Below are 21,126 nucleotides of genomic sequence, written 5' to 3' on the forward strand. Positions count from 1 at the left end.
AATGACAAAAATGTTTAACATCAATGACAGAACTCCTTGCAAGTGGAGCTGCTAGATGCGCCCTGACGGCACTTGTATATTTCCTTTACTTTTAGTAGGTTAAAGCCATTTTACTAGGTGGACTGGGAATTTATAGCTAATGAAATTAACTTTTAATGCCATGTTCTTCTGAAGATGCTTAGTATTATACAATAGCATTAACTGGAGATTCCCATGACAGTGCGACTCACCGGGCTAGGTTAACTGCACACATTTACAGGCCTAAGTGAAGTTGGAAGCGACTGTTTGCTGGGTTGACAAAGAGATCAGAGATTTAAATGCCTCTTCTGAGAAAAGCTTTGTGAATTATCACGAACCTTGATATGACCTCCAATTTCTCAGGTTGGTTTCTGCACTTTGAGAGCAGGGAGCGAGAGCTTTCGTTCGACTGATCCTGCAAAAGTGATGACTGAACAAACTCATTCACAGATCATTAACTCTAAAATATTTCAATATCTACAGGCTCCGTTTGCGTTCAGGTGTTTAAGGCAGACCGTGCCACAACAATGCTTATATCCATCTCTCGGTTTTCATTTCAGATGATGACTGCACTGACTCCTTCACTCCCAATCAAGTTGCTAGAATGCATTGCTATCTAGACTTGGTGTACCAAGGTTGGCAGCCATCGTTCAAACCATCGCCAGTAGCCATCGCGCCACAGATTGTGCAGCACACCTTTACCTCAGTCACCCTGGAGTGGTTTCCACCCATTGATGGATACATCTTTGAAAGGTGAACATTTATAGAAAGTCTTGCAATACAATAAAGTAGCAGAGTCATTTTTGAAGGTGTTCTCAAAATCCATTACAGTGGCCCAGTTCTTTGGCTCATTTTTTGAGTTATCTGTCTCCTTTGGTCCTCATCTTTGTCATGTGACCAGTACTCTGACTCTTCAACTGAAGCAGCATCTTAAGGACGGAAGGTCAGTTTTTTCTAGGTTGCTTATTCACTTTCTAATATTGATGACCTATTCTTAGAATGTAGCAACAGGTGAAGGACCACCGACCGGATGGGTCAAGGACAGCGCTCACCCAATTATTAGGAACCTTCTTTATTGAACAACACTCAATGGAAATGGCACAACGCGTTTCGGACCCATAGGTCCTTTATCAAGTGCAAATGTACTAGCCTGACACTTGATAAAGGACCTATGGGTCCGAAACGCGTTGGGCCATTCCCTTTGAGTGTTGTTCAATAAAGAAGGTTCCTAATAATTGGGTGAGCGCTGTCCTTGACCTATCCGGTTGGTTGGTCCTTCTCCTGTTGCTACATGGTATGTCCAGCTGCTGCCCTCCATCTGGTTTCCCTTCCCAGGATCAGATATTGATTGTTCTTTGGGTTGTTGTGGCGTTCTCACAACCCCGTCAGGTGAGCAGACAATTGTCTGTCTATAGTATTATCACTCTTAGCCTGATTTACTAAGCGAGGTTCGGCTCAGTGTCCCCCTCTTTTGTCTTCCTATTCTTACAATGGGCCATCAATATTAGGTCTACGAGAGTCCAACACCCAAGACTCCTCCAAATCAGCTTCTCCAGGAGAGCCCAGCTCCCAGTAATGTCTACATGCCCGGGGTTTGTAGGACAAGTGAGCAGCACAACTTCCACCAAATACACATAACCAGGAGCCACGCTGCCTTGGACCAGTTGCCCTGTGGGGGTCCCATGTATCGGACCCTCACAAATCTAATATTGATGTTCTATTGTCAGGATAGGCCATCAATATTAGAAAGTAGATAATACCTTTAATGGTATCATAAGCAAGAAACCTTTTTTGTGTGTTCTCGGTTCCTAGTTTATAAAGGCCAAAGTGGCATTGACTATGAGTTATTGTAGAGTGAAGCTGCACTTTAACATATTAGGCAATAGTATTTTGAGTTATTTCTTAAAAACATCTGTTCTCTCCGAGTGGAAGTGATTCAAGTAGAGCTGCAGCATGGTATTCAGATTCCCCATAGTGGTCCTCCTGGCACCGTCAGCAGAATACAGGAGCTGTTTACATCAGCGCATTGCGCAAGCGAATTTGTACAACCCTTCCAGTCTCACCATTTACAGAATACAGGTGCTGTTAGCTTATTGCAATTATCCGCTGCTTGTTCTTATTGCAAAAATCACATCTATACAGTATAGAGAGCGACTTGGCTAGTAAATACATACAATAGAATTCCCTAATATAGTCAAGAAACGATAGTAAGCATCTGCTGGAGAATAGTAAGAAATTTGGGGTCTTGGTCGTTGAGCTCTTACTTAACAGCTTGCACATGCTATATCTGCCAGCGACTACTGGTTATACAGTGTAATAACTTGGTGCCACCTGCTGGGAGATAATGAAATATAAGCGCCTTGACATATAGCTACGTATACGTCAATACTTTATCGTAACCCACTTGAGTTTTACCGTATCTGATACTTCGGCTAAGTTTTTGGTTTTGTAATTTGTATGATGGTTATTTGTTGTCTTATTTTGTTAGAGATTTGGGATCAGCATGTCACCTGTGTGTGGAGAAAATGATCTTGGTACAGTATGGGTCAAATGCATCTTCTCCAGTGCCCTGCAATCCATCTGGCCATTGGAGCCCAAGAGAAGCTGAAGGTGAGAGACATACAATTCTGAACTCAGTATTACCAGTGTTGGCACTTTGTTTCATCATGTTAAAAAATCCAGAGACATTATGCGGTGGAGGTGGTGAGGTCTTCTACTTACTGCTATTATGAACAAGGTCCTAAAGGTCTAGAGACTATCACTGTCCTACAGCCAATCTACCATGACTAACTAGCACATATGCTTATTGTAAATCCCATAACCAATCCTAATTGCATGCTGGGAGCCAAAACCTTACACATGGTGCAGTAAATGACTTCCACTGTATGGTAGTATAACTCTGCTGTACATCATCAGTCATAATATTACCTTGAGTGTCCTTGGAATTTCTCCCCAGACTGCCAGTACTAGAGCACCAACTGAACAAATTATGTAATACTCGCCTCTGCCCTCGACTTTATCTGCGTGTTGTTGACGTCGATGATCCGTCTATATTCAGCAAATTGCTGCTGTCAATGGTTTGCCTGCTCCGGCGTTTTGGCAACTCTTACACTGTCCTGCTGCTGAACTTGTTCATTATGCTGTGCCTGTGATTGTTCTGGCATCTCAGCAGCTTGCTGGGATGCCATATAATGAGCGTGTTGTTGGCGTTGCTGATCTGCCTGCTCAGCAACTGTCAGGCTGGCCTGCCGCTGAACTCGTTCCTCACACTGTGCCCGTGATTGTAGCTTGCTGGGACGCCATATAATCAGTGTGTTGTTGACACCGATGATCCCCCTCAGCTCCACTTGAGAAGTCTGTGACTTCTGGCTACCTTCATAGCTGTCGTTGTTTTAGAATTTTGCGACAAATTATATTTTCTTTCCCCCAGCATGTTTAAAGGTAGCAAACTGCCAATTTGGATTCCCATCCAGTTTGTTTTCCCATCCAGTGTGTCAGCATGTTGCCTGGAGCAGATCAGATAATATGCAAATGCAGGAACAGAATGGACTGAGGGTTAGCTGAGTGTTTACATAGAGAGATAACAGACCTGGCTTTATCAGAACCTGAGATAAGCTGCTGGCAAGAGCAGTGTACTATAGTATGTGAGCATAAATTCATAACAGTTGTGAAGCCATGTCATTTATAGGGATAAAGTAGCCTATGTTTTAATCGAGGTTGCAAACTATGTGCCAAATTTCATTCAAATTTGTTCAGCCGCTTTGCGTGATTGAGGAACAAATATCCAAAAACACAAATATCCTGTGTCTGTGGATTATATTTAGAAATCTCAGGAAATTAGGTTATACATTGTAAGATGAGAGTTCCATTTTCATGATCTGAGGATCTCTGACCAGGGACTGGCCCCCTGACTGATAATTTGAAAAAAAGTACAAAAATAGCAAAAATCCTAGTATCACAAGCAGTTTGGCATCACTTCTTAGTCCCTGCCTTGCACAATAGAAGTAGCCATGGACCCGACTAACTAACCTGAGAGGACACGAACACAGCCGGAGAAATAACTACAGAGACAGAAAACTTGACTTGTTTCACATTTTGAAAAGAGAGGCTAGATACAGAGAAAACCCCACAGGTCTCCGACTGGACCAACAGTAAATATGAGGGAACACAAAGTATAGAGCAGAAAGTAAACGGGAAACACAGAAATACTGACGCTTGCAAAGGATAGAATAAACAGAACTTGGCATCGCACAAAAAACCCTACAAAAAGTCCAAGCGGTAAGAGACTAGGGCTCACTGTGCCCGGAACAAACTATGCTTGGAACAAAAGTGTTCAGATTCTTATCAAATTTCCATTCAGGTATCTTGAGGTGTAGAGAATGAATAGGCAGCAAGGTATAACTGAGTGGGCAGTAGCTCAGACTCAGAAAATATCAGCAAATTCAGGCAGAAAGCTCACGTCTGGAAAACACAGGCAACCGAAGTTTAAGACCGGCAACTGGCAACATGCAAAGCAGAGTTATATCGCCAGGACCAGGAATAGACAGAAAGTTATTTGGACAGCAGCACTCTGAACCACTCTCAGCACTGCAGAAAGACTTAAAGGGGTTGTCCCATCACAAGGATCCTATCTATACTGCTAGTTTATGTGGATTTAAGACTTTTTCTAAATGCATTGATTTATCAAAACTGCTTTGTTTGGCCACTATCTTAATTTATTCACTTCATTGTTTACACTCCATTTCTATGGCCCTTGGGATTATCTGCTCATTTGTCAAATGATATAGCTGCCTGCTCTCAGGGAGGGGGGGAGGGGCTGGGAGCAGCTCTGAGCTGTTTGTATCAGATAGGGGAGGTGAGAGCTCCGGGATTTCTGAGCTCTTATCAGTCAGTTTAATTGAATTTGGCTGATAAGGGCTGAGATAGGGAGTCCGTTACCTCTATATGTAATGCAAGCTGACTCAACTCCAGCTCTGCTACATCAGCTTCACACTGTGGTAATTCATTTACAACCAATCCCGTGCAAGTGAATCCCTGCCCACCAATGTGCAGAGAAAAGCAGGAAGTGAAGAGAGCACAACAGCCTGCAGGTTAGTGAACAAGCGTCTTGGGAATAACCCTATAACCCCTTCACAGGGAAAGACATACTAGAGCTCTGACAGCGACGCAACTCATGGTGCGCTCAGTGCGTGAGCGCACGTCCAGCGTGAACATTCTCCCGACGCATCAGACAGTTCACACACAGAATGATAGCTATACGAATATACAGATATCAGAATCTCTGCATTCACTGAAAAATATTAAAAAAGACAGTAAGACATAAAAGTCTTTTCACTAAGGAATCCTGTTACACAGAGCAGAGAGACTTGAGAATGAAGCGAGAGGAAAGCTGTCTGCAGATATGAATACATGAAACCCCCCTGCTGCACAGATATCTTCTTTATTTAGCTTACTTAGTATATATTGCCCCAACAGATACAGATATTGTTGTTGCTTCTTATACCAAGTAGATGTGACAGTAGAGCTGTGAGCTTAGAGTAGAGTGTGGGAGAAGCCAGAGCACGCCGTGCTAACCACTGAGCCAACATGCTGTTCCCGTCTAGTAAATATCTCTCTCCTTGTGGAACTGATAACACTACCAGTCTGCTCAGAACTAAACTTTAGTAATAGTTTCCTATAACACTGTGTGACAAAAATAAGAGGAGAAGGAAGGGTTTCTTCTGGCAGACTGTGACTTCTCGTGTGTAATGAACTAACAGAGAATTGATCACAAAATTGAAGCTGGGGAACGTAAGGGATCCGGGAGCTCTGCTAGTGGACGAGAAGCAGCCTAAGAATTGGGAGCAATTCTAAAGGTCCATATATTATTAGAATAAAAGTGATAAAATATTATGAATGTTCATTCTTCCATAAATGAGCTTTCCCTTAAACAAACACTGCGGTTTCAGCAAAATTTGCATAAATGAATAGTACAGACGCTTTGTAATAGATCTTACCAGACAGAAAGGCTCTTTTTGCTCTTATTAAGCTGTTTCTGTGCCCCCTCCTCTACTGGTTCACAGAAAATCTCTGTTATTATACCTGTCTCAAGATGGACTGTACATGACATAACTCTGATGACTCATTTCTATAGAAGTCTATGGAGAGGGGGAGGGGAGGAGCCAGCAGGAAGTGCAGGAGCTCAGAGAAGACAGGCTTCAGGCTGATGATGGAGTCTAACCAAGGCATTTTACTCACATTAATTCAGATCAGTACTTCTATATATATGTGTGTAAGGCATAGTTCACATCTGCGTTCGATATTCTGTTCGGAGAGTCCGCTTGGGGACTCCTTGAACAGAATACCAAACGCATTGGCGAGCAGTGAAAGCACGTGGACCCCATATTTTATATGCACAAGTCATGTGGACAGGAAAGTAGTTCATGTAGTACCTTTCTGTCTGCATGTTCTGTGTGGATACCGCAGGGGAAAAACATACAGACCCCATTATAGTCTGTGGGGTCCATGTGCTTTAATAAGCTCACCACTTGCCAAAGCGTTCGGTATTCCATTTGTAGACTCCCCGAACGGAGTACTGAATGCAGATGTGAACCAGGTCTTACATGTGAGAGATGGGATGACATGAGAGATGGGTTGACTGTGTGCGGAGTATGTAAGCTAGTCTCTACCCACCAGCTCAGAGAAGAAGAAAATCTACAGATAATACCTGCAGAGGGGAAAAGTGCTAAACACTTCAGAATACAAGTCTTCATATAAAATGGCCAGCTACAATGTTTAGCCTCATGTACACACATGGCAGCTTATCCTTCAAAGTCAAGTGAATTGACACGTAGGCTTTAAAGGGTTTGTCTGGGATAACTATAAAACCCTACACTAATCTAAACACCCTCCCCCGCCTACTTTATATATTACATAATTAATCGACAATGCATATTTACCCCTATCCCTGGGGCAGTCATGTGTCCGCCCCAGGGGCATTTTCTGATGATCCAATGATGATCCATTTCCCCATTTCTGGAAATGGATCATCACTACTACTCCACTCCGCACCCACTCCATCATACTTACGCATCTTCTTCCTGTCTAGGCTTCCTTCTGCGGGGAACGGCTCTTCCTCCTTCCTTGACGTCAACACGCGCATGCGCAATAGAGCCAGAGTTCTGATACTAGATCTCCATTGCGCAAGACGGGAGCCTGCGCAGTAGAGATGTATTGAAGACTATACAGCACAGTGCTGCATGCTTGTAGTCAACAAAGAGTAGGGGCCGTTCCCCGCAGAAGGAAGACAGGAAGAAGACAGGTAAGGTATAATAGGTTACGGAGGTGGGCTGAGTGAGTTGGGAAAAGCTAGCAGTTGGAGGAAAAGCTAGGGAGACAGGGAGGGGGTGTTAGAGAGTGAGAGGGAGATCCTACAACTACCAGAATGCATTGCATGAGCTTACACCAAGTAAACCAATGCAGATGCTAGGCGCTCCCAGAGAAACCCAGAAATCACTCAAAACACTAAAATTAGTTGGGTGCACTTAGTAACCCATTAATAGCACTAACAGACCTTTTTTTTAAAGAAAAAAAAAATGCCTGCAAATCCCCCTTAAGGAAGGTTGTTCATCCTTGTGCTGATGTTGCTGGGAATTTGTCCATTTTCAATGACTGTAATGGCCAGTATGGCATAAAATGTGGGCATCATGGTGGCTCAGTGGTTAGCACTGTTGCCTTGTGTTGAGACTTGGGTTAAAATTCAGCCAAGGCCACATTTACATGGCGTTTGTAAGTTCCCCCAGTTCTTTCATGGATTTCCTCCCACACCTCATAGACATACGGTTGGTTGTCAGTAGAGATGGGCGAGTAGTACTCGATCGAGTAGATATTCGACTGAATACTACGGTATTCGAAATACTCGTACTCGATCGAGTACCACTCGCTATTCGAATGGAAAAGTTTGATGCAGAACCAGCATTGATTGGCCGAATGCTATACAGTCTGCCAATCAACACTGGTTCTTCTCCTACCTTTAGAAGTCTTCTCAATGTTGCGGGGACGCTGCACGGAGAAGACTTCTCGGAGGATCCAGCCCGACCCTCACTCGTGAACTTGGTAAGTATAATTTGATCGAATGTTGCCTACCCCTGAAACGAGCATTTTCCCCCCAAAGAGTATAATAGGGTTCGATATTCGATTTGAGTAGTCGAATATTGAGGGGCTACTCGAAACAAATATCGAACCTCGAACATTTTACTGTTCGCTCATCTCTAGTTGTCAGTAGAGATGAGCGAGTACTGTTCGCATCTGCCGATCCGAACAGCACGCTCGCATAGAAATGAATGGACGTAGCCGCAACGCAGGGGGTTAAGTGGCCGGCATCAAAGCGGAAGTACCAGGTGCTTCCATTCATTTCAATGCGTGCGTGCTGTTCGGATCGGCTGATCCGAACAGTACTCGCTCATCTCTAGTTGTCAGCCCTTCTTGGGACATTGATGACAATATCTGTAAAGCTCTGCTGAATATATCTACAGGATAGGCTCTATGTGTCTGTCCAATCCCCTTTAAGGGTAGAATACCAACTAGTGCCCACCTCTTATGGAGTACAGCTCATGAGAAACCCACGGAGAGGGGGAAAACTACTAAAACACTATCATTTTCCCAGTAGCCATGTCATTCCTACCTAAAATATGTTCAGTTTAGAGAACAGCGAAGTTGTGAATGAATTAGACACATAATAAATATTCTGCCACAAAACGCTATACAGAAAAATTCCTGAAGTCTGCTACTTGATGGCTTGGTTTCCACAAAAAATAATCCAAAAGTCTGTTTTAATCTGAAATTATACACTGATCTGGAATTTTCCAGATCCAGAGAAAGAAACCCAAGTGGCTAAACGTCAGGCAGAAAATCTCATGGGTTGATTAATGTCAATAATTTGTAAAATAATAATCTGGCAAATGATGGATTACTGGAATGTTCCATGGATTTTACAGTTAGAGCTGATGACATTGTTGCCAAGGTTAGAGATGTGGATTCTCAGTTCCTGGAATAAATACAGTATGAAATAGAATATGATATCATGTGGAATCTGTATTGCATTGTATCGACTTGGGGTTTATTGTACTCAACATGATTCCGTGTGTCACATTTTTACGGGTCTGATGGCAACACGCGAACTTTTGGCTAAACTACGCAATTTCTGTCCTTTCTAAAAGCTAATATTGTACTTTAGGCGAAAGGCTCGGTGCCACTGGATGATGTTATCTTTAGCTTTCTCAGACATATTGATCCATTTTATTACTCCATTGGCTGAAATCCATAATGCAGTTCCTTGGAATTCCAAGACTCTTGTTAACAATAACCAAAGATTTTTCAGAAACAATAATGTTTTGATCAAAGAAAGCGCAACAACCAGTCACGACTCTTATGAATTATACATACGGTACATATAGACCCCCCACCATACCCCCCTGATGCTGCTATGGGCACAGGTCCAATTACATGTAATAAACAGTGTATTTTGTTATAGTCTTATCTTCAACAGTAGACGCCTTGAAATTGTCCAGATTTCATATACTGGTAGATTTATCACTTACTGGTTTATAGATCTTATTTCCTACCTACGGTTGCTTCTTTGTTGCTTATGCAGTATTTTTGTTACGTTTTACTTTACAGTGGTTTTGGGAAAGCAAGAAAAATATTAAGAAGAATGTATAAAGTATTAGGAAGGGTGCACATGACTATATTATAACTCCATTAGAACCCCCATTAAAGGGGCTCTAGCAGCAAAATTATGCTGATAGAGCCCCACATATGCATGAATAGCCTTTAAAAAGGATGTTCAGGCACCGCTAAAGTTATATTAAACTACCCCCCAGTTTTAAAATAAAACCCTAAAAAAGAATGTGATCAACTTACCCATCGTGCAAGGTGGAAGGGCATTCAGGGTGCGCCGTCTTCTTCATCCACGCCTCCTCTTCCTGCGATGTCCTCGGGTCCCATCTTCCTCCGACGATCGCGAACTGACATTGCTTAAAAAAATGGCCTGGGCGCATGCGCAGTAGCATGCTGCTTCTACTACGGCTACTGCGCATGTGCCCAGGCCACTTTTTTCAGTTCTCGAGCACCGGAGGAAGACGGGACCCGAGGACATCGCAGGAAGAGGCTGTTCAGGCATCGCTAAAGTTGTATCAATCCCCCCCCCCCCGTTTTAAAATAAAAGCCTAAAATAGAATATGTTAAACTTATCTATCGTGCACGGCTACTACGGCTACTGCGCATGTGCCCAGGCCACTTTTTTCAGTTCTTGAGCACCGGAGGAAGACGGGACCCGAGGACATCGCAGGAAGAGGCTGTTCAGGCATCGCTAAAGTTGTATCAATCCCCCCCCCCCCCCGTTTTAAAATAAAAGCCTAAAATAGAGTATGTTAAACTTATCTATCGTGCACGGTGGGTCAGGGTCCGACGTCATCTTCATTAGAACCCTGATTAAAGGGGCTCTATCAGCAAAATTATGCTGCTAGAGCCCCACATGTGCGTGAATAACCTTTCAAATGGCGCGGGTGCATGCGCAGTAGCAGTAGTAGTAGTAGTAGCAGCATGTGGAGGAAGACGTGACCCGAGGACATCGCTGGAAGAGGAGGCGTGGCTGAAGATGATGTCGGACCCTGAATTAACCCTTTTTTAGGGTTTTATTTTAAAATGGGGGGTAGTTTAATATAACTTTAGCGGTGCCTGAATATCCTTTTTAAAGGCTATTCACGCATATGTGGGGCTTTAGCAGCATAATTTTGCTGATAGAGCCCCTTTAACGCTCTTTTATATCACACTGAGCATATAGTTAGCACTTAGCACCATATAAGCCATATCATATGGCCATATCACGGCATCTCGGTGAGGGGTCGCCATAGCGGCCCGGGGGTTGTTGATTGCCTTTCCCGATAACACATATGGAGTCTATCAGCAATGTACTGCACTCGGACGTTTTGCAGTGTATTGTACAGGAGATCAAGGAATGCCAGGTTCAAGTCTCCTTGTGGGAAAACTTTTGAAAAATACGCCCTTTTTTTTTTTTAGCCGGCACAAAGTCGGACATGCAGGACTTTGTGTCCGGTTAGAAAAAAACGGTTTCCCCGCAGAGACCAGAAGACGCTCACGGACGGACACTGAATGCCGGGTTAACGGAAACCCACAAAGCAGAGACTGGGCGCGGGTGTGAACCCACCCAAACTTTCACAAGATTGTCATGAAAATGGAGCTGCATTGTAGAATAAGAAAAGTATCCTCGCAAAGTATAGAAGCCGCCCTACAAGGTACTGTGAATTCTCAGATAAAAGACTTCCAGCATTAGTGAACAAAAAGTCTAAATTTTAACTTTTAATGCATCATTCCATAGTCATGTTATGACTAAGAGACTGAGGTCTCGAAACATGTAAGCGATGCCCACATTTTTCCTATTTTTTATTTGAGACTGTGTAATGTCTTTTTTTTTTTTTTTTTTTAAAGTTAAATTTTAGACTTTTTGTTTGCTGATGCTGGACGTCTTTTATCTGAGAATTCATAATTTGGAGCCTTGGTGTCCAGGCTTTTTTTGTCCGCCCATCTCAAGGACCTTTTTTTCATTGACAACAAAGAGATCCACACGGATGAGCTGAAGGAATTTTTGTATTGTGTTTGGCTAGTTTGATACCAATTTTTTTTGCCGACAGACTCCCTTTAATAAGACATAGTATCCCTACTGACCCATGTCTATGACCTTTCACCCTGCACACTGATGAGATGCAACAAACTCAAAACAGATATCTGCAGATGGGTTCCCCTTTCCTTTGGAGGAGTTATTCTGACTTGGTTTTATGCAAAGATTCAGGAGAACCAGGAATTGATCTATAGGGGGCTACCTTCCAAAAGGTGGCAATAGAGTAAGTTCCCCTTTCCCACTAAGGAGGACTTATTCACCAGGGGTGTAACTTGAGAGGATGCAGTCGCACAGGGATTAGGCTTAGGGGGCCCATAAGCACTGGCATCAGTATTGAAATTTCAGCTTCCATCTGGCCCATAAGCCAAGGAGACCCACAGATTACCCTAATCACACTAAGGTTGGTTAACCTCCTTATCTCCCGTAACCATCACTATCAAGAATTCACTGTAACGATGAGGTAGAGGGTCCCGAACAAAAGACCGCACCAGGGCCAACAAGACTTTAGTTACGTCACTGTTATCCACACATTCCTTTTACAAATGTTTAACAACTACGTGACATTGGACCTGTCCCCATGTTCATTAGCACTGTAGTCATGGGACCACCCAAATGGACCAACAAGAGTCCTGCACATGTCAAGTCTATTTAAAGGTTTTGTCTGCCCAGTAACTTTTCTTGTAATTCCTATTAAATGGAGCATGTGTTTCTTAATTCCTTACCTTCCTGTTTGAGTATTTGACTTATTTCTAAGATCCGCCAATGATCAATCACCTAACTCCAATAGGTGGCAAAGTTTTTTGGCCACATGTAACCTCACAATGTGGGTCAAGTAGTGTGCGCCTCCTGTTTGCCCATGTGCCAGTTACATTCCAAGCCTAGGGAAGCAAACTGTGTTAACACAAACCACCAAACGTCTATGAGCCGGATGTCTAGCTGTAGCTGTCCCATTAACCTCAGGTTTTCACTATTGAAGGCCATCATAGTGCAAAAGAGGATGGCAATGAATGCTGGAATGGAGGTCTGTCCTTCTCGGCTTATCACAAACTGAAACGAACAGAATCCTTGAACTGAAGGACCTTGATTTATCACTCAGAACTCTGCCAGCCAAGGCCAAGATATCAGCACTATTCAACATTGCCATGAACTGGAATGACAGCAAGAACTGAACTTCTGCACTGATGGATTGTCTGATTGAAACAATGGTGAACAGTGAACTATTCTGTGCTGCAGTTGAAATGGCACATCATATTCCAAGCCTAGGGAAGCAGACTGTGCTGACATTAACCATCAGAGGACATTGGCACAGCACTGGGCTACAAAGCAGAAGTCCTGCTACTGGTATCCCATTAACCTCACACCACCATTGTGGGAGGTTATCATGGTACAAAAGAAGATGGCAATGGAGGCTGAAATGGAGGTCTATACTCTTCAACAATGAGTGCTGCTTTGGTCTCGGAGGTGCAATACTACCCAGCGGTTAGTCTGAAGACAACGTAGGTAATGCCATGAAGAGGTCTTCACAAGTCCGGACCTCTCTAGTCTTCATTTCAGCTTGGCTTTACATTGATCATGAAACCAGTGTTTCTACCATTTCTCCAAAGTTTCCCATGAGCCGTCCCATGAGGAGAACACTAGGCCATAGGCTGGTTGTGCTACTGTGATCAGTCTGCGGATCCTAAACATGCTACCAGGGTCTTCAGCATCTCTGGTCATGTCTCACATGTGGTCACATATGGGAAGTCATAAATTGGGAGCTGCAGTATAGCCAAGTGTATTCAGCATGGCATAACATCTCTCAGATAACCACCAATGACCTCACTGGTAGCATACTAAGACATGCAAGTGTGAGTATTTCTGTATGTGCCGCTGATACTCTATACTGAATAAATCAAGATGATTTCAATCATTTCTTTCCATTTTTTATAATCTGCGTATTATTAACATGTATCTCATGTATCCTGTGATTTCCAGAATTCCCAGACTTTTCCATCTTAGTGTTGCAGTTTCACTGTAGAGTAGGGTTGAACGATCAGGAAATATCGGATCCCGATCGAGCAAATTTCTCGATCACGATTGGGATCGGCTGGAAATGATCGGAAATCGGATTTTAAACACGATCCTGAAATCTCAAGATCGGCTCAACCCCATTCATGTATATATTATTAATAGGGTTGAGTGATCGGGATCGGGGAAAATTGGATCCCGTACAGCGATCGAGCAAATTTCACCATCAGGATCGGCTGGAAAATGATCGAAAATCGGATTTTAAAAACGATCCTGAAATCTCGAGATCGGCTCAACCCCACTGCAGAGGAGTGTGTGTGTATATATATATATATATATATATATATATATATATATATATATATATATATATATATATGTAGGAAGCTCACCCCGAGAGTAAAAATAATAGGTCATTTTGTGCACATAAACTCTCCACTTTCCACAGAGAAAAAAACGAGTGTACACATCTGATGGAGCAGGCTCTCAGGACGTATGATCTTTTATTAAATATATTATATTGCAATTTATTAAAAATATATATATGCATGAAAAATGAAAACTAATACACATAAGCACTAGAGATGAGCGAACAGTAAAATGTCCGAACCTTATTATACTCTATGGGGGGAAAATGCTTGTTTCAGGGATAGGCAACGTTCGATCAAATTATACTTACCAAGTCCATGAGTGAGGGTCGGGCTGGATCCTTCGAGAAGTCTTCTCCGTGCAGCATCCCCGTGGCATCTTCCGGCTCTTCATTCACTCTGCCAGGCATCGGGCCTGGGCAGAGCCGACTGCGCATGCCCGCACTACAAGCGGACATGCGCAGTCGGCTCTGCCCAGGCCTGATGCCTGGTAGAGTGAATGAAGAGCCGGAAGACGCCGCGGTGAAGCTGCACGGAGAAGACTTCTAAAGGTAGGAGAAGAACCAGCGTTGATTGGCCGACTGTATAGCATTCTGCCAATCAATGCTGGTTCTGCATCGAACTTTTCCATTCGAATAGCGAGTGGTACTCGATCGAGTACGAGTATTTCGAATACTGTAGTATTTGATCGAATACCTACTCGATCGAGTACTACTCGCTCATCTCTAATAAGCATGTAAACACTAAGAGCTACGCATGATAAACGAGGTCACATATCTGAAATAAAATTCTAGTACAATTCTGAAGCCAATGACATCATTTATTATTATACGTCGTTGCTGTTATTTTCCATTTATTATATTTTTTATTACACTGCGATATAATGACAGGTTTCTTCCGAATGCGATATAAGTCATCCTAGAGCCAATTCGATTGACTCTCGTTCGCTTTCTCTAGGGTATCTATCCCCCGACCTCTGTTTTTGTTATTTTTGTTCCTGATATTTGCTTACATTTGAGTACTAAATATTTATGTGTATAAACTCCACTACAATTTCCATGTACAGATTATCGTGTAATTTAGGAAAAATGTCTGCAATATTAAAATTTTCTGTTTGATGAAGGGAAACAGTCAATGTCTGAGACATGCTTTTTCCTCATATTTGTACAGCTGATATTTTGCTTGTCTGAAATATGTGCTGCAGAGGAATGAATGAGAGTAGTGTATATCGATGAAGACAAGTAACTTGCCTAATAACAAGATTTGTGTGTTCTAGCTGCTAAATAGTGGAAATGAATAACAAGGATAGATGTTGAAAGTTTTGAACCTTGCCTTCAGATGTCAGGCTGAGAGATCTATGTCATAGTGTTTCACCTTAGAATCTAGTTAAAGATAATGCGGGGAAAGTGAAAACGTCAACAACAACAAAAGCAACGTTTGAGATAGACGCGTATTTGGCAGCGCAGGGATTTGTAATTAAAGGAATTCTAGGACATCATGTATATGACAGAGTTGTGGGTATGAGATCTGTATCACAAAACAGTCCTTGGCATAGTCTCTGCCGCTGTATTTCTATTATATTTTGGATATCTGATATATTGTCTGGTAGGCTTCAGCCCTAGGTGTGGGTCCTTGGCTCATTACTGGGCCATAAACGGCTGCAGAGCCTGCGAACCTCCGAGCTCGATCCCGCCTAAAAAGATCAGGATCGGAATTCTGATTGCGATTGCGCAATTTACTCAATTGCCGATCAGAATCCGATCTTTTCGCTCAACCCCAATGTTTGCAAGTAGGTTAAGCAATTCCTCATAAGACCTCATTTGTGGGATTCAGCCATAGACATTGCAGAAAGATTCTAGAAGCTACATCTGTATATATATATATATATATATATATATATATATATATATACTTCCTCTACTCTTTTTCACTGTCACACTGAGACAGACAGACCGCAGCTTCATCCACTTCTTCTCTACATCTTTTTCTATTTGTTTCCTACTAGGAAGATTTCTTTTGAGATTGTGAAGAGGGCCTATGGATATATTTGTATTTCCATATTTGGTGTCTAACTCTGGTTTTCACCTTTTGAGGTTTGTTGTATGCCTTTCTCTGAATCAATGCCATATGGCAATTATTGGCAACAATCAACTGTAAATTCAATTCTAAATGTTCATTTTCATGTTTTGAAGTGATTTCAATGATTTTGTGTACTTCAGGGCGCCCCGATGTCGAGCAGCCATGTGAAACAAGTGTACGGACGTGGAGCCCTGGAGCAAACGACAATTCTGTGCCTCCTGCTTGCACTGAGCCACATGGATGCTATCTGCAGCTGGAGTTTACGTACCCAGTGATACCACAGACTCTTACGATTTGGGTGACCTTTGTATCTACCGATTTAGATACCAATGGAGCTGAGGTGGAAGTCAAAGTCCTTTATGTCAATGGGGAGAATTCATCACTAGGCACTCAGAGTATTTTTTGCGATGTTCCTCTGACCATTAAGTTAGACAACGTTAAAGTTGAAGTCTACGCCATTCAGATCTACACCAAGGATAACCAAATGGAGATTGATGCTGCTATGATCACCTCAGTGCCTGACTGCCCCTTGTGTGCAGAATGCAAACCAATCCACTACAACGTTCTTCGTGACCCACCGTTTCCACCTGGTACGTCTTCTTTGACCACCAGCCTTCAGAGAAGGTATATAGACAGGTAGGTGTTACTATGCAAGGCCATAGGAGTTGAATGTGTTAAGTAAAATACGTTCGGCATACACTAACAGAAGATGTACTGCATATAAATGTGTATTGGCAATAGGAATAGTAGGTAAAGTCTATTTAGAAAGATGTCTATGTAGTTTTGGGATATTGACCGTTATCATGGCTCCATCTGCCCTTTTTGTTATCCACATTCGACACATGAATTTTAACTTTTATTAGAAATTAATAATGGCGTATCGAAAAGATTTGTAGGCCTAGAAAATTATTACAATTTCATTTCTGTTTCTCTTGTATGGAAGTCGTAGCTTCCCTATTCACACGATGGGTGTGAAAGTAAGCAAAATTCTTCATAAATAGGAAACCCAAGAAAAATGACTATATATCACGTAGGGCCTTGCAGATGAAACGTGAAATGATTGTGAGAAGGACCAAGGAGATCCACAATCCAATTGAGTATATGTGGGAGAAGTCAATCTGTAGGATTAGTCCTAACAATTAATTTCATTGCCAGACCGGGCCCCAAAATGATATCAGACCTCCAAATAGTCCCCTAAATTAATTGAGACCCAAAATCCAGACTCTAAATTAAATTTAGACCCCAAACCAGACCTCAAAGTTATATCAGCGCCAGTGGCGTAACTAGGAATGGCGGGGCCTCAAGGCGAACTTTTTACATGGGGCCCTCCATCGGATGTCACCAAGTAGGCCCGAAGCCTGCCGGAGCCCAGGAGAGGAAAGTAACAGTGTTTTTTATGTTCCCTCACCTCTGCTAGCCCCCTCCGATCATTGTATTTGAGGGTCTGAAAAGACCCCCCGAGTATAATGATAGTGTTTGTGGGGTTCGCAAGCCCGCAGCCTTACTTACCGATCCCGGCTCCTGCTCACAGCTGCCTCCACAGAAGGGAAAGCACAGGCAGCCGTGAGCAGGAGACATGATCGGTCAGTAAATAGGGCCTGTTACCTGCTGGAGTTACTCCAGTGAGTAACGGCCTATTAAAAAAACACAATAAAAAACGCAGTCCTAATAAATAAATAAAAATGCAGTCCACTAATGTCCTGGGCCCTGTGACAGCCGGTAATGCTGCTGCTCAAGTAGCTACGCCCCTCATCAGACCCCTAGTTAGATCCTAAAATTAATTCACACTGGGACCTTTTTACAAACCACAAAATAGCTTCCCCTTTATACAGCATCTGGACCAGCCAACATACTCCGGAAAACTGGCTCAAGATCAACCAGCCCTTTAACAAACCCCCAGACCCACTACCCCATTAGACAGGAGTTTGACCACTACCCCCTCCTTCATATCCTTGACCAGACTACACATTTATGCAGTTCCGAACCCAGTTGCCTCTTTTAACAGACACCATACTAGACATAAAGATACTCAACCCTCCCTCCATCTTCTGAGCAAGGTTACAGCGCTGTTTGCTTTGGAGAAAGGAATCGGTCTTGCAATGTGATGATGATCGTTCCGGTCTCCAAAAGAGGTAGCGCTGAGGCCCTGTTCACACGGCAGCAAAGATAGTGGCAGCCTGGCCCTTTCTTGTATCCAATATGGCCCGGCCCTGAGAGGGGTAACAATCCTACTGTGCTGTGCTCGTTACCCTGCGGACTTAGTAGCATCTGCTATGGTGGCTATGGTGGTGGTTACGCCACTGGTCTTAGTCCATGAGAGTAGGCAAGCACAGAAATGCCTGAGGTCCAAGAGGGGGTCAAGGATAGCACTTCTTCAATTTTGTGAACAGTTAAGATGTTTCAGGTCTGGATCAAATATTTTATCTGACAAATACTCTATTCCAGAAGTCCTACATGGACATCTCTTCTTCTCCTCGCCCTGGCTGTAGAAGCTGAGTAGTCATCCATGTGTACCTTTCTATTCCCACTTATTCAGAAATATAAGATTGAAATGAACTTATACCTGAGCGGAAGACAAACAGCAGGACTGAGACATTGCGGTAGAGTATGGAATCTCAATGTATCATACCGTATGTATAGTGACTTGATTTAAAATAGCATCCAGGAATTCCACATGGCTGCGCGGCTAGTGAATTCTTATCGTATCCAGCAGCCAACTGATTGAATTATTATGGAACTTCCCAGCAGATGTATCGCGGCTTAGTACAGTAAATATATAAAGGTATTTGAAAGACACAATATATGTGGAGACAAGACGATTCTCTCCGCAGGAGGGCGAAGTGTCTGCCTTATGTATAGGATCTGATTTATTGAATGGAGATGAAGGTAGAAACGTTTGGTTTGTCTGCTATGGAGCTGAATTCTGTCTAGGTTATAGGAGAAGGGTTTTGATATTCAGATGTCTGCACAGTTTGGCAGGATATTTCTCACCTTAAAACTCTTTTTGAGGCCTCGTGTATAAGGCATAGCTATACTGAGGCGTATGGAGTCCGTGTAGCTCTATACTATACACTTATATGTCCAAGTAATGCCGCTACTGGAAAGTAACTCTGAAATATGGCATGTGAGTCTGTCAGATTCATGCAAAATCCTTATGCAAAAAAAAAATGGAAGGGGTTGTCCAGTTTCAGACAAATATTGTCAGACAAATGTTGTTCTTTGTATAATAAAAAGTTATACAATTAGTAACAATTCAAATTTACTAGATCTTTGCTTGCTGTCATTCATTGTTTACTTCCACTGGATAATAATCAGTCCCTGGTCATGTGATATACAGTCCATGGTCATATGATGTACAGTCCAGGGTCATGTGATATACAGTCCATCGTCATGTAATGGGCACACAGGTGCACAGCTCATTACAGCTACACCTCAGTATTCAGACCTCTGCCTGGTAACAAGCTGTGCACATCACATGACCCTGGACTGTATATCACATGACCCTGGACTGTATATCACATGACCCTGGACTGTATATCACATGACCCTGGACTGGATATCACATGACCCTGGACTGGATATCACATGACCAGGGACTGTATATCACATGACCCTGGACTGTGCATCACATGACCCTGGACCGTATATCACATGACCATGGACTGTATATCACATGACCCTGGACTGTATATCATATGACCCTGGACTGTATATCACATGACCCTGGACTGTATATCATATGACCCTGGACTGTACATCACAAGACCCTGGACTGTACATCACATGACCCTGGACTGTATATCACATGACCCTGGACTGTACATCACATGACCCTGGACTGTATATCACATGATCATGGACTGTATATCACATGACCCTGGACTGTATATCACATGACCATGGACTGTATATCACATGACCCTGGACTGTATATCACATGACCATGGACTGATTTTTATCCATTAAAAGTAAGCAGAATTTTTACTATACAAACAATAACTTTTGTCTTGCAATATTTATCTAAAACTGGACTACCCCTTTAAGGGCATGTTCACACTGAGTTTTTTTGCAGGCGATTTTGACGTGGAATCCATCTCAAAATCCGCCTGCAAAAAGGCTCCCATTCACTTCAATGGGAACTGCTCGCTTTTTTTTCCGTTACCAGAAAAAAGAAGTGACATGCCCTATCTTGCCGCGGATTCTGCAGCTGGGTCAGCTGCGGCGTCCGCGGCTCAAGACACACTCCTGTTTAGGGCCATTCATTCGGGATGCTGTGACGGTGCATCGGCATCCAGTCGTGACTAACCGCGCCAAAAAACCATACGTGTGAACAAGCCCAAATATGGACTCAGAGATATACTGAGGTATAATGGGGCCCCACAAGAATCCGTAGATGTTGTATTACAGCTTCATACAATTGGTAGGTTCTACGGAACCAAAAGTATTCTGTATTTTTAGAGCTATTCCAGCCTCTTTGGATATCCATTATTTACAAATTTCGGTAGCTTAGAAAGTGATCTGGTGAATCTATTGGGAACAGAGAATGAGAACGTAACATGGTGAGCGCTACCCTGTGACAGATATGGTTTCCTGCATACAACTGCTAATTGCTGGTTTTTCAAGGATTCTTGGCTGGCAAAAGAGTTAAACAAGAGAATCCTCTTGTGAGGTTTGAATTATGAAGAATTCCTAAGAGATGACTTTAACCAAAAAAAGTACAGACGGCCCCCAATATTCTCCGACATTCCTTCACCAGGCTTCAATACGTACAAATATTTTTTTATTTTTTTTATTGTAAATGAGTTTCAGACTTGAAGTGAAGTCGAAGTAACCAAATTCCTTACAGATCAGACTCTGCAGCCCCCTTTATCGTCCTGAAATTTGAGTTGTAAACCCTTACCCAAATACTTCTGACTCATATGTACTTATTTCTCCTAATGCAGTGAAATAGCAGTTTCTTATTATTATTTCACGCCA

The 21,126-nt window shown here is 42.7% G+C and overlaps 1 protein-coding gene across 2 annotated transcripts in view; it reads left to right on the forward strand.

Annotated features, from left to right (window-relative positions):
• Positions 1 to 21,126, forward strand: part of PAPPA (pappalysin 1) — a 220,270-nt gene that overhangs the window by 103,980 nt on the left and 95,164 nt on the right. For both annotated transcript variants that reach the window (XR_012711848.1, XM_075260062.1), the window contains exons 5-7: positions 579 to 771; positions 2,507 to 2,628; positions 16,290 to 16,785. Coding sequence is in view for 1 of the 2 variants with exons in the window: in XM_075260062.1 (XP_075116163.1) it covers positions 579 to 771; positions 2,507 to 2,628; positions 16,290 to 16,785 (811 nt within the window). In the remaining variant the exon portion in view is untranslated. The remainder of the gene's footprint in view (positions 1 to 578; positions 772 to 2,506; positions 2,629 to 16,289; positions 16,786 to 21,126) is intronic.

The sequence above is a fragment of the Leptodactylus fuscus genome, chromosome 11, assembly GCF_031893055.1.
Source record: "Leptodactylus fuscus isolate aLepFus1 chromosome 11, aLepFus1.hap2, whole genome shotgun sequence".
Lineage (NCBI taxonomy): Eukaryota > Metazoa > Chordata > Amphibia > Anura > Leptodactylidae > Leptodactylus > Leptodactylus fuscus.